Here is a 14,990-nt window from a genome sequence, read left to right on the forward strand (position 1 = left end):
GGAACGGAGAGATGAGAAGCATCAATCATTAGTTTTTTGTTGCGCCTTGCAATACCTTAGTTGTTCATTGATTGCTTTCTCTATGTGCCTTGACCAAGGGCCTTGAGCAGACCAAGTAACTCCTTGCTCGAGCCAGCGACCTTGGGCTCAAGCTGGTGAGCTTTTGCTCAAACCAGATGAGCCTGTTCTCAAGCTGGCAACATCGGGTTCTCGAACCTGGGTCCTCAGCATCCCAGTCTGACGCTTTATCCACTGCGCCACTGCCTGGTCAGGCGAGCCTAATAATTTTTATAGGTTTCTTTAGATCTTCTGGGGACTCAATCATGACATATAGGAATAATGATAGTTTCATTACTTTTTTCCTGTATTTTTTAATGAATGAAAATGGAATTTTATCAGATGCTTTCTCTGTACCATTAGAGATCATCATATAATTTCCTTATTCTAGTAATGTGGTGAATTATTGATTGGCTATTGAATAGTAAACCAACCTTATAGATCTTAAAAACTCTAAGTGGTTTATATATCCTTGGATTGGTTTACTGATATTTTATTAAGAAGTTTTACATACATATTTATGGATAAAATTGGCCTGTAATTTTTCTTTCTTGTAGTGTACATCAAGATTATGTTGGCCTTCTGTAATGATTTGGGAAAAGTTCCCTAGAAGAGTTTTTGTAAGATTGGTGATATTTCATTCTTATATATTCGGAAGAATTCAGTTGGGAAGGTATCTGGATTTAGAGTTTATCTTGTGGAAGGGCTTTTAATTACAGATTTCATTTTATTAATAGATATAGGATTATTCATATTTTTTATTTCTTGTGTCATTTTGGCCAATTTAAATAAATTATTTCACTTTATTTAAATGTTCAAAATATATACTTAGTTATGTCAATCCAAATTAGGACTTTGGGCAGATGGACATATAATACCTGTAGTTTTAAGGTAGACAAATAGAGCTTCGTAGGTTTTAAATGTAGGCAATATAAGAAAACACACATAGAAGCCAATTAATGAATATTTAATGAGAAAGCCACAGTAGTTATCTGCTTTAGGTTATTTCTTGTTCTTCCCTTTTTATGCCTAGAAACAACAATGTGTGCTGCTAAGAATTCACTTTTCTGCACTAGCACAGGTCAGGTTGAAGACAAAGAGGCCCTCTTTCCCTTTGTGATGCTTAATTGGTGAATATTTAAATAACACAGAGCAATCTTTTGCCTAATGCTTTCCCTTTTGTGGAATCAATTGTAAATATTACATAAGAGCCCCTCTGGTACAATAGTGAAATTACTTTTTAATTTTCTAGGGGGACTCAGAGAGAGTGATGATAATTACTGGACCGAACATGGGTGGAAAGAGCTCCTACATGAAACAAGTTGCACTGATAACCATCATGGCTCAGGTGGGCTCCTTCGTTCCTGCAGAGGAGGCGACAGTTGGAATTGTGGATGGCATTTTCACAAGGTAAAAAGCACTTCTTCTATTTAAATACATTTCTGAAATAAGTCAAGCCCACATTGCTACACGAATTTTCTTTTTATGTACATATTTAGATGAGTAGATATGCTCTTAAAATAGTTAGAACTGAGGAACTTGAAGAAGTTATTTCATCATGGATATTAATACTAGGAGACATGTAGGAGATCATTTTGTCCAGTAGTTTTCACATTATTTTTAGTTGCTGAATTCTTACTTTAAAGAAATCTCATGTAGCAGATTGGCATTTAAACAGATGAAAGCAGACCTGCTCCGCCTGAAGCCGAGGTGGAGAGTTGGAGACTTGGCTGCCAGGTTCTTTGCAGCCAAGAACAGTCTGGAAGCTGCCTTCCTCCTGCTTTGTAGGAGGGAGCTGAGCACAGACGGAAACAGGTTCTGGCCCAAGATAATTTCTCATATTCTTTTTACACTAAGAACATTGCATACCCTTACTATATAAACCTGTATTCATGGCTTATTAGGTATATGGGTGAAATATCCTGGTCTCACTAACTAGAATTTATAGTTTAATCTATTTATATAGATTTATCAGGGCTTTTTTTGCTTAAAATAAAAAAAAATTATAGTTCGTATACAATATTATATTAATTATACTTCTTTCAGGTGTACAATATAGTGATTTGACATTTTTATCCTCTACAATATTATCACCCTACTAATTCTAGTAATCTGCCACTTCAAACTTAACACAGTATTATTATTTAAAATTTATTTTTCAATTACAGTTGACATTCAATACTATATTAATTTCAGGTATATAGCATAGTGGTTTGACATTTGCTTATTCTTAAAATATTATTTATACTTCTTACATTACGGTTTTAGGAAGTAGTGAATATAGTCCATAGTGTATAGTTAAGAGAGGGAACAAAGCAAAGCAGCCTAAGTTTCTTGATGCTGTATCACCAAACAAATGCTATTCTGATCTCCATATATTTGTAAATTAATTCTACATGAGAAATTTAAAGACTCTCTTAGTCTTTCTTTCTTTCTCTCTCTCTCTCTCTCTCTCTATTTCTTTTTCAGAGAGAGGAAGGGAGAGAGCGAGAGGTGGAGGAGAGCGAGAGAAGCATCAACGTGTTCCACATAGTTGTGCACCCATTGGTTGCTTCTCATACATGCCTCAGTGGGGGCTTGTACCAGTGACTTTGGGGTTCAGCCAGTGGCTATGGGATTGAACCCTGATTAAGGCTCAAATTTATGACCTCAGCCCTCTGGGATGATGCCCTTTCCACTGCGCCACTGACCAGGGCTTTTGTATTTTATAAGAAAAAAACACTAGGTACAGTACTTTATTTTGGTTCCATTATTAGGGCAAGTAACAGAAATTTAATGAAGAGAAAAATAGAAAATAAAGATTAAAAACAATCTTGGGTAATGTAAGTCAAAAGAGAATCTTCTTAGTGAGATTACCAGTTAGAAAACTTTTTAGGTACAACTAATAGGAAAGAAAATGAAGGTTAACTTTTCTCTTAAACAAGAAGGTTTGAGGTAGGCGGCTGCTTGTGTTGTTTTCAGTGAATGCAGTTTCCTTGGCCTTTCCTCCCTGAAATGCCCTCTGCTGGGTTTTGTTTTTTTCCTGTTAAAATATCACCTATTGTTCAAGATTTCACTCAGATGCCTCCTTCTTCATGAAGTCTTCCTTGAGTCCCATAGCCACAATTAATTTCTCTCCTCTCTGTACTTCCATCTTACATGTGTTTTTCCTCTTTTAACACTCTTACCACCGTTAGTTTTATAGTTATTTGTGTACATGTTACTTCTGCTATTGTGTGTCTGTTCCCAGAAGATGAGTTTCCTGCTTTGTACATTTCTCTTCCTTCTTTTAACCTAAAGCTTTGCTTTGTCTACACATAACAGACACTCAAGGACAGGGCTATTGAATGAATTGACCCTTCAGTCAAGATTGGGCAAGTAGATGTTAATCCCATAGAGAGTCCTTAAAGTCTTGTGAGTGGGAAAGTGATGTGATCAGAGTATAGTTTAGGTTTCAGGAGAATTAATCTGCCAGCATTATGAAAGATAGACTCTAAGAAGGGGGGATGTAATGTAGTCACTCCTGGGGAGATCATGAACATCTTTATTAGTTTGATGGAAATGGAAGTGGATGATGGACAGACGAGAGAGGTTATAGGGCTAGAATTGACCAGCATTGGCAACTTCAATGGATCAGACAAAATAGATGAAGAACTAGAGATGAAGATTAAGGCATTAGATTTAGGTGACCACTGTGAAATTTGGCAGGAGGATCTGATTTCAGAAGTAATCTTAATTTGTAACATGTGGCACAGCAATAAGGCTGTTACATGATAAGATGGCCATTATATTTCCTCATCACAGTAGAAACCACAATGGTATTAAGTGACTTTAGCATTGCCCGTACCATTCCTCGTGTTACTTAGTAAGTGGCTGATAAGGAATGTGCTCACATAAAACATGAGCTTTTTCCTCTCTGCTGATGGCATGATGACATACCTTTATCTCATGCACCAGGAACATCCTTAAGGAGCTAGACTGGTTACTAATCACTATGGAAAAGAAGAACTAAGCTTTAAACCTTGCCAACAGCAAATCCATTGTTTCACTATAGTAGTATTCGTTCCGAATTAACTCTTTCTAACACATCAGTTTATTCAACTCCTTGGGAATACATTCAGTTACTGGTGGGTCCATCTAGAGATAGTGAAAGAATGTTCTTGTTACAGTGCATGAAAAAGATCTGGTTACAAAGCCTGGCATTCTATATGATTTCACTTTTGTATTAAAATTACATATGTAAATATATACAGAGAAAACATCTAAATAGAAGGCTGTATTCCAAAGTATCATGAAGAATATTGGATTATGGTGACTTTTCTTTTCCTTATGAATATTTTTTAAGTCTAAAATAAATTTTTACAAAAATACAATCTCCCCTTCTACCCATCACCCAAACTCATTAATTAAGGGCAGTATCAGTCAAAATGAGAGGATTAAATAAGAGCCTAGTGAAATGCTTATATGGTCACTGTCTCAGAGCACTTTTTTTTGCAGGGCAAATTTCTCTTTCTTACACAGTAGCATAGAATTTGGGGTTCTAAGTTTTAAACCTTTCCAAGTACTTCAGCATTTCAGACTTTGCTATTCCAAGGAGTTTTAAATTCAGCTTATAAATAATCTAATTCTCTCTCCTTTAGGAATTGATAGCTTTCTCTCTAGACCATTATACAAGATTGTTGTTTTCAATTTTTAAGACAAAAACATTGCCATTTGCATATGTGAGACAATGATTTTTTTTTTTTTTTTTTTTTTTTTTGCATTTTTACGAAGCTGGAAACAGGGAGAGACAGGCAGACAGACTCCCGCATGCGCCCGACCGGGATCCACCGGGCATGCCCACCATGGGGTGACTCTCTGCCCACCAGGGGGCAATGCTCTGCCCATCCTGGGCGTCGCCATGTTGCTACCAGAGCCACTCTAGCGCCTGTGGCAGAGACCACAGAGCCATCCCCAGCGCCCGGGCCATCTTTGCTCCAATGGAGCCTTGGCTGCGGGAGGGAAGAGAGAGAGAGGAAGGCGCGGCCGAGGGGTGGAGAAGCAAATGGGCGCTTCTCCTGTGTGCCCTGGCCAGGAATCGAACCCAGGTCCTCTGCACGCTAGGCCGACGCTCTACCGCTGAGCCAACTGGCCAGGGCTGAGACAATGATACTTAACCTTTAATGAACATTGAACTTTTTCTTATAGCACTTTTAAAAAGTATTGATACCTGAATTCTACGTATCAATAAGTTCTAAGTTACCCTGGGGCAGGCCCTGGAAGTTGAGTTTTCCAAGTGTTCACTGTAGGCAAGGTTCAGCATTTTCCTTAGCCCTTGCTGCAGAGCTCAGTTGTTTAATTATAAAAGTAATAGCTGCTTATTATGAAAACCACTTAACAGAATAGTGGGGTAGAAAGTGAAATGTTCACCTTCTCCCCAGTTCAACAACTTTTTTTTTTATTAATTTTAATGGGGTGACATTGATGAAATTGTCTTCCGTCACCTTCTAACTGGTTTTCTTTGTGCCCCTCCCCTCCCCCAACCCCCTCCCTCTCCTCCCCCCCACCCTGTAAGCCCAACACTGTTGTCCATGTCTCTGAGTCTCATTTTTATGTCCCACCTATGTATGAAATCATATACTTCTTAGTTTTTCCTGATTTACTTATTTCGCTCAGTATAATGTTATCAAGGCCCATCCATGTTGTTGTAAAAGATCCTATGTCATCATTTCTTATGGCTGAGTAGTATTCCCTAGTATATATGTACCAGGGCTTTTTAATCCACTCGTACTCTGACGGATACTTGGGCTGTTTCCAGATCTTCGCTATTATGAACAATGCTGCCATAAACATGGGGGTGCATTTCTCCTTTTGAAACAGTGCTATGGTGTTCTTGGGGTATATTCCTAACAGTGGGATAGCTGGGTCAAAAGGCAGTTCGATTTTTAATTTCTTGAGGAATCTTCATACTGTTTTCCACAGTGGCTGCACCAGTCTGCATTCCCACCAGCAGTGCAGGAGGGTTCCCTTTTCTCCACATCCTCGCCAGCACTTATTCTGTGTTGTTTTGTTGATGAGCGCCACTCTGACTGGTGTGAGGTGATATCTCATTGTGGATTTAATTTGCGTTTCTCTAATGATTAGTGATGTTGAGCATTTTTTCATATGCCTATTACCATCTGTGTGTCCTCTTTGGAGAAGTGTCTATTCATTTCTTTTGCCCATTTTTGGATTGGATTATTTGTGTTCCTGGTATTAAGTTTTACAAGTTCTTTATAAATTTTGGTTATTAACCCCTTATCAGAGGCATTGTCAAATATGTTCTCCCATTGTGTAGTTTGTCTTTTTATTCTGTTCTTATTGTCTTTAGCTGTGCAGAAGCTTTTTAGTTTGATAAAGTCCCATTTGTTTATCCTGTCTTTTATTTCACTTACCTGTGGAGACAAATCGGCAAATATATTGCTGCGAGAGATGTCAGAAAGTTTACTGCCTATGTTTGCTTCTAAGATGCTTATGGTTTTACGGCTTACATTTAAGTCTTTTATCCATTTTGAGTTTATTTTTGTGAATGGTGTAAGTTGGTGGTCTAGTTTCATTTTTTTGCAGGTAGCTGTCCAATTTTGCCAACACCATTTGTTGAAGAGGCTGTCTTTATTCCAATGTATGCTCTTACCTCCTTTGTCAAATATCAGTTGTCCATAAAAGTGTGGGTTTATTTCTGGATTCTCAGTTCTGTTCCATTGATCTATATGCCTGTTCTTATGCCAGTACCAGGCTGTTTTGAGTACAATGGCCTTATAATATAACTTGATATCCGGAAGTGTGATACCTCCTGCTTTATTCTTCCTTTTCAAGATTGCTGAGGCTATTCGTGTTCTGTTTTGGTTCCGTTTAAATTTTTGGAATATGTGTTCTATATCTTTGAAGTAAGTCATTGATATTTTAATCGGTATTGCATTGAATTTATAAATTGCTTTGGGTAAAATAGACATTTTAATGATGTTTGTTCTTCCTAACCATGAGCACGGTATATGCTGCCACTTGTTTGTATCTTCCCTGATTTCTTTTATCAATGTTTTATAATTTTCTGAGTACAAGTCTTTAATCTCCTTGGTTAAATTTATTCGTACGTACTTTATTTTTTTGGTTGCAATGGTAAAGGGGATTGATGCCTTAATTTCTCTTTCTGACGGTTCATTGTTAGTGTATAAAAATGCCTCTGATTTCTGAGTATTGATTTTATATCCTGCCACCTTGCTGAATTCATTTATCAGGTCTAGTAGTTTTTTGACTGCGACTTTAGGGTTTTCTATATACAATATCATATCATCTGCAAATAATGATAGTTTTACTTCTTCTTTTCCAATTTAGATGCCTTTTTTTTCTTTTTCCTGTCTGATTGCTGTGGCTAGGACTTCCAGAACTATGTTGAATAAGAGTGGTGAAAGGGGGAACCCCTGCCTTGTTCCTGATCTTAAGGGGATTGCTTTTAATTTTTGCCCATTGAGTATGATGTTGGCTGTAGGTTTGTCATAGATGGCCTTTATCATGTTCAGGTATGTTCCCTGTATTCCCACTTTGCTGAGAGTTTTGATCATGAATGGGTACTGGATTTTATTAAATGCTTTTTCTGCATCTATTGAAATTATCATGTGGTTTTTCTCCTTTCTTTTGTTTATGTGATGAATCACATGGATTGATTTGCGAATATTGAACCAGCCTTGCCTCCCAAGAATAAATCCCACTTGATCATGGTGTATGATTTTTTTCATATATTGCTGGATCCGGTTTGCTAATATTTTGTTGAGGATTTTTGCATCTAAATTTATCAGGGATATTGGCCTATAATTTTCTTTTTTTAGGTTGTCTTTGCCTGGTTTTGGAATCAGAATTATGCTTACCTCATAAAAGGAGCTTGCAAATCTTCCTTCCTCTTGAATTTTTTGAAATAGCTTGAGAAGGATAGGAGTTAGTTCTTCTTTGAATATTTGGTAGAATTCACTTGTGAAGCCATCAGGCCCAGGACTTTTCTTTTTTGGGAGCTTTTTGATAACTGTTTCAATCTCATGTGTTGTAATTGGTCTGTTTAGGTTTTCTGATTCTTCCAGATTAATTTTTGGAAGATTATATGTTTCAAGAAATTTGTCCATTTCATCTAGGTTGTCTACTTTTTTGGGGTACAGTTCTTCATAGTATTTTCTTACAATATTTTGTATTTCTGTTGTGTCAGTTGTTATTTCTCCACTCTCGTTTCTAATTTTATTTATTTGAGTCGTCTTTCTTTTTTTCTTGGTGAGTCTGGTTAAAGGTTCATCGATCTTGTTTACCTTTTCAAAGAACCAGCTCCTGGTTTCATTGATCCTCTGTATTGTTTCTTTAGCCTCTATGTCATTTATTTCTGCTCTGATCTTTATTATTTCTTTCCTTCTACTACATTGGGCTTTACTTGCTGTTCTTTTTCTAGTTCTTTTAGATGTAGGGTCAAGTTGTTTATTTGAGCTTTTTCTAACTTCTTGAGATATTCATGTAATGCTATAAACTTCCCTCTCAGGACTGCTTTTGCTGTGTCCCATAAATTTTGAGTTGATGTATGCTCATTATCATTTGTTTCTAGGAATTTTTTAATTTCTTCTTTGATCTCATTGTTTACCCATTCGTTATTTAATAACATGCTATTTAGTTTCCAAGTGTTTGAGTATTTTTGAGTTTTTCTGTTGTGGTTGATTTCTAGTTTCATGCCATTGTGATCAGAGAAAGTGATTGAAATGATTTCAATCTTCTTAAATTTGTTGAGACTGCTTTTGTGCCCTAACATGTGGTCTATTCTAGAGAATATACCATGAGCACTTGAAAAGAATGTATATTCTGCTGCTTTCGGGTGAAAGGTTCTGAAGATATCTATTAAATCAAATTGATCTAGTATGTCTTTTAAGTCTGCTGTTTCTTTGTTTTTTTTTTTAATTAAAATTTTTTTTTTAATTTTATTTATTCGTTTTAGAAAGGAGAGAGAGAGAGGGAGAGAGAGACAGAGAGAAAGAGAGAGAAGAGAGAGAGAGAGAGACAGAAGGGAGGAGCTGGAAGCATCAACTCCCATATGTGCCTTGACCAGGCAAGCCCAGGGTTTAGAACCAGCAACCTCAGCATTTCCAGGTCGACGCTTTATCCACCGCGCCACCACAGGTCAGGCAGCTGTTTCTTTGTTAATTTTCTTTCTTGAGGATCTATCTAGTGATGTTAGTGGGGTATTAGAATCCCCTATTATTATAGTATTGCTGTTGATCTCGCCCTTTAAGTCCATCAAAGTCTACTTTATATATTTAGGTGCTCCTATATTACGTGCATAGATATTTATAACGGTTATATCTTCCTTTTGGATTCCTCCCTTTATCATTATGTAGTGACCTTTTTTATCTCTAATATAGTCTTTGTTTAAAGTCCATTTTGTCTGATAGAAGTATTGCTACCCCAGCTTTTTCTTCATTTCCATTTGCGTGAAATATTTTTTTCCATTCCTTTATCTTCAGTCTGTGCATCTTTTGTTTTGAGGTGTGTCTCCTGTAGACAGCATATGTATGGGTCCTGTTTTCTTATCCATGCAGCTACCGTATGTCTTTTGATTGGATCATTTAATCCATTTACATTTAAGGTTATTATTGATATGTAATTGTTTATTGCCATTTTATTCTTTAAAACTGTATTCCTCTTTCTGTATTCTTTTTCTCCTTTGATCTGTTTACAAAAGGTCTCATAGCATTTCTTGCAGCCTTGGTTTGGTTGTAGTGAATTCCTTGAGGTTTTTTTGTCTGTAAAGCTTTTTATTTCTCCTTCAATTTTAAATGATATCCTTGCTGGATAAAGTAGTCTTGGTTGTAGGCTCTTGTTCTGCATTACTTTGAATATTTCTTGCCATTCCTTTCTGGCCTCAAGTGTTTCTGTTGAGAAGTCAGAAGTCATCCTTATGGGGGCTCCTTTATAGGTGATAGTCTTTCTTTGTCTAGCAGCTTTTAATATTTTCTCTTTATCACTTAGCTTTGGTATTTTAATTATGATGTGTCTTGGTGTTGATTTCTTTGCGTTTCTCCTTAATGGAGTTCTCTGTGCTTCCTGAACATGTGAGGTGTTTTCCTGCCTTAATTGAGGGGAGTTTTCAGCTATGATATGTTTGAACAAAGTCTCTATCCCTTGTTCTTTCTCTTCTTCTTCAGGAACCCCTATGATGTGGATGTTCTTTCTCTTCATGTTGTCACAGAGCTCTCTTAGAGTTTCCTCAGACTTTTTGAGTCTCTTTTCTTTTTTCTTCTCTGCTTCCATGCCTTTATTTATCGTGTCCTCTACCTCCCTGATTCGATTCTCAGCTTCATCCATCCTGCTTTTAATTCCTTCCATTGTGTTCGTTATTTCAGATACTGTATTTATCATTTCTGACTGATTCTTTTTTATTATTTCAGTGTCCTTTTTTATATTTGCTATCTCTTTATTTAGGTGTTCGTAATGACCATCTATTGTTGTTCTAATATCTTTGAGCATCCTAACAATCGTTGTTTTAAACTCTGCACCTGGTAATTTGTTTATATCTGATTCATTTAGGTCCTTTTCTGGGTATTTCTCTTGGTTCATTTGTGTTGCATTTTTTTGCCTTCGCATTTTCTCTGTGTAAAGGAAGGTTTTGGCGAGTGGAGTCCACTGGGTATGGCCTCTGTTTTCTAGGTATGGTCTGACTGTAGGCCCACCACCCCCTCTTCTGTTGCTGCCTAGGGCTTTTGGGTTTGGCGTTGCTTGCCCACTGGGGCTGTTGCTTTGGTTTGCACCTCTCCTTCACGGGAGTAGCTGTGATCACATGCTCGGGTGTACAAGCCTTGGTGGCCTTGGCCTTTGCCCCACCCCCATGGATGGCATTATGCTCCACCCTGAGGTCAGTGCCAGCACCTTTGCTCAGCTGCGGGTCTCTGCCTGTTTCCGGGTTTTCGTCCAGCCCTTGCAGGAGGAGCCCACTCGTGGAACGGCTGCTATCCTTGACCCTACCACTGGGCAGGACTGCATGCCCACGCTCAGCTCAGTAGCGGAACTCCGCCTCTTCATGGCTTTTGGCTCCACTCCTGCGGGAGGAGCTGGCTCCCAAGTCAGGCCACAAGCCTAGGTTCCACCGGGGCAAGGCTGTGCTCCTGCACCCTTGCTCATGGTCCTGCCTCCACCCCTTCCGGGGTTCCCACCCTTCTCCCACAGGTTGGATTACAGGCTGCGGGCAGCTGGGCTTGACCGCTTTTGCATGCCCCCTCCTCCCCAGCCGAGGAAGACTGAGCTCACACGTGAGCCTCAGTGTTGACCAGCCGGCTTCCGCCCCTGCAGACAGAACCGCGCCGGCAAGCCCTCAGCCGTGTGGGTGGGGGCGCTGCATCTCAGACGCTAACACTCACTACTGTAGACCCGATAGCTCCCTCCTTCGAAGGAACTCTGCTCTGAGTGCCACGGGAGAGCTTGTTTGGCTGGTGTCTTGCTTCCCTTTGCTGCTATTGCTGTTTCTGCGGGAAATATTCACTTCAGGTTTGGCGAGTGACTTGTCCCAGGGGTTAGGGTGGCTGTCTCCCTAAATGTTTCTTCCTGTGCCTCCTAGATTACACTCTCTTCCTGCTGCTCTGGTCCTCTCCTCTCTCCCCGTTCCCCGAAGCCCCGAGTGAGTGGTTGTGAAAGAGGTTTTCTGCGTGGTCCCTTTAAGAAGAATCCTGGGGCCCTGGCCGGTTGGCTCAGCGGTAGAGCGTCGGCCTGGCGTGCGGGGGACCTGGGTTCGATTCCTGGCCAGGGCACATAGGAGAAGCACCCATTTGCTTCTCCACCCCCCCTCCTTTCTCTCTCTCTCTCTTCCCCTCCCGCAGCCAAGGCTCCATTGGAGCAAAGATGGCCTGGGCACTGGGGATGGCTCCTTGGCCTCTGCCCCAGGCACTAAAGTGGCTCTGGTCACGGCAGAGCGACCCCCCTCCCCGGAGGGGCAGAGCATTGCCCCCTGGTGGGCAGAGCGTCGCCCCTGGTGGGCGTGCCAGGTGGATCCCGGTCGGGCGCATGCGAGAGTCTGTCTGACTGTCTCTCCCCGTTTCCAGCTTCAGAAAAATACCCCAAAAAAAAGAAAAGAAAAAAAAAGAAGAATCCTGGGTCTGAGAAATCAGACTCTTTCTCACAAACAGTATCCTGACTTGTTTCCAGCTAAATACTGTCCTTACTCCTCTTCTAGGCTTTGGGGCTGTAGGCTGGGGCTTTGTTCCTGGGGCTCAGGACCCTCCCCTTTCTGTTAAACTCACTTCCCGCCACGCGAGTCTCTCCCGGCTGCCTTAGCTCCGGGGAGCTGGGCAGCCCTCTCCGCGTTTCCACTTTTCCTACCTGTCTCGGTGTGGCTTCTTCAGTATTCCTTGGTTGAAGAGTCCTCTTAGTTTAGTCCAAAGTTGGTTTTTCCAGATGATAGTTCCTGAAATTATTTTGTAATCCACTTTGGTTCTGGGAGGTGCATGTTGGTACGTCCGCCTACTCCAGCGCCATCTTGTCTTCAGTTCAACAACTTTTAATGATTTTTGTATTACTTTTTATTAATTTGCAGGTATACATAAACTTTCTCTTTTTAAAATGGTATTATACTAAGCATTAGTATTACATTGCTTGATTTTATTTCCTAATATTTGTGGGATATTTCTCTGTTAGTTCATACAGATTCATCTTGCACTTTTCAATGGCTGCAGTGTCTCTGCTATGCATAGATTCCTTGGTCTCTGAGAGCTCCATCTGGGATGCACTGCTCTATAAGGGCCCTGTTCCTTGTCCGTTCCCTCACCCTCATCCTCTCTTCCTGTTATCATTGGAAAGGAGTCTATGTGGACCACATTCAGTTATAGCCCTGGGATCTTTACTAGGGTATGGTTTAATATTATGCCCTCATTTTTTCATTTATTTATTATGAAATATTTCAGACATAACAATCTCCCATCCATGTAGCTGCCACCCTACTAAAGAAATTAAGTATTGCCAATACAATTGAACCTTCAATCCTCCTTAATCCTGTTCCTCTCTATCCCATTGTAACTGCCCTTTTTGACTCTGTTTTCGTCCCATGAATTTCTCTATATTTTTACTATGTAGGTGTTTTTGAAACAGTACATGGAACTATTTGGTATGTTAACTTTATGTACCATATTACACTGTATCCCTCTACAAGTTCTACAAGTGACTTTTTTCCCTGCAGTGTTATATTTATGACAGTCATCTATATGGATATGTATAATTCTAGTCCATTCATTTTTCTCTAATGATGATATTTCATTGTATGCATATACCATTGTTTATTTTCCTTGATTGATATTTAAAATGATTCATATTTGTTGCAAGTACAGTCTTGATACTTGTCTTATACACATCTGCTAGTGCATATAAATGAGTGTTCTTGATCTAGGCTTTATCCAGGCACAGGACTATGAAGTATAAGAAATGTACATCTTTCATGCTCTTCAAAGAGACTGGACCAATTTAGAATCCCACCAGCAATGTGTAAAAGTTTGTCCTTATGTTTTAAAATTAGAGTAAGAAATACCCATTTGATGATGTTTTTATATTTTCTCCAAAATTTCTTTTTTTTTTTTTTGTATTTTTCTGAAGCTGGAAATGGGGAGAGACAGTCAGACAGACTCCTGCATGCGCCCGACCGGGATCCACCCCGCACGCCCACCAGGGGCGACGCTCTGCCCACCAGGGGGCGATGCTCTGCGTCTCCGGGGCATCGCTCTGCCACGACCAGAGCCACTCTAGCGCCTGGGGCAGAGGCCAAGGAGCCATCCCCAGAGCCCGGGCCATCTTTGCTCCAATGGAGCCTTGATTGTGGGAGGGGAAGAGAGAGACAGAGAGGAAGGAGGAGGGGATGTGGAGAAGCAAATGGGCGCTTCTCCTATGTGCCCTGGCCAGGAATCGAACACGGGTCCCCCGCACGCCAGGCCGACGCTCTACCACTGTGCCAAGCGGCCAGGGCTCTCCAAAATTTCTTATAGTGACATTTTTATTTTATTTTTTACATGAAGTGTCATCTGATACTCACTTTTTGCTAATGCTAAGGCAGGGGTCGGGAACCTATGGCTTGCGAGCCAGATGTGGCTCTTTTGATGGCTGCATCTGGCTCGCAGACAAATCTTTAATTAAAAAAATACTAATGTTAAAAATATAAAACATTCTCATGTATTCCAGTCCATTCATTTCCTACCACTCATGTTCATGGTTGCAGGTGGCTGAAGCCAATCACAGCTGTCCTCCAGAACAACACCAAATTTTTATTGGATAATGCCTAACGTACATGGGTTGTTGTATGGCTCTCACGGAATTACATTTTAAAATATGTGGCGTTCATGGCTTTCTCAGCCAAAAAGGTTCCCGACCCCTGTGCTAAGCAATATTTTTCTCTGCATGTGTATGCTGTATCTGTTTACAGAGAACTTTAAAATAGTTTATTGGCCTTCCCTGACAAACCACCAGGCCTCCTGTTATCACCAAGGACTGCTTGCACTTAATTTCTTTTTGTCTTGACTGCCAAGAAGGCAAAAGCTAAATTCAAGGCTCAGATGTAGAAGTAAATTTGTGGTAGTTTTTCCCTTCTCTTCTTAAATGGGAATATGTGTCTAGCATGATTCTTAGAACAGCTGTATCAGAAGCAGAGATGCTTGTTAAAATGCTACTTTGTAAGTCCCATCACAGACCCATTGAATTCAGATCTCTAGCATGAGACCCCAAAATTAGCATTTTAAAAGTTCATGCTAAAATTGCTGTCTTAAAATTGAGAATCTACTGTGTGGTTTGAAATCCTAGTTTTGTATTTATTATAATTCTTCCATTATAAACATATTGTTGTTCTAAATCACTTCAAATCCTTTTGTGCCCCATGGAAAAAAATTAAAAAACATTTTATATGCATAAAAATTGGCTCCAAACTTTATTTTTAAATTGATTATTTTTGT

The 14,990-nt window shown here is 39.7% G+C and overlaps 1 protein-coding gene across 3 annotated transcripts in view; it reads left to right on the forward strand.

Moving 5' to 3' along the window:
* MSH3 (mutS homolog 3) overlaps positions 1 to 14,990 on the forward strand; it is a 238,806-nt gene that overhangs the window by 189,240 nt on the left and 34,576 nt on the right. For all 3 annotated transcript variants that reach the window (XM_066273683.1, XM_066273682.1, XM_066273684.1), the window contains one exon: positions 1,310 to 1,467. In XM_066273683.1, the coding sequence (XP_066129780.1) occupies positions 1,310 to 1,467 (158 nt within the window). The remainder of the gene's footprint in view (positions 1 to 1,309; positions 1,468 to 14,990) is intronic.

Source organism: Saccopteryx bilineata, chromosome 4 (genome assembly GCF_036850765.1).
Source record: "Saccopteryx bilineata isolate mSacBil1 chromosome 4, mSacBil1_pri_phased_curated, whole genome shotgun sequence".
Classification (NCBI taxonomy): domain Eukaryota; kingdom Metazoa; phylum Chordata; class Mammalia; order Chiroptera; family Emballonuridae; genus Saccopteryx; species Saccopteryx bilineata.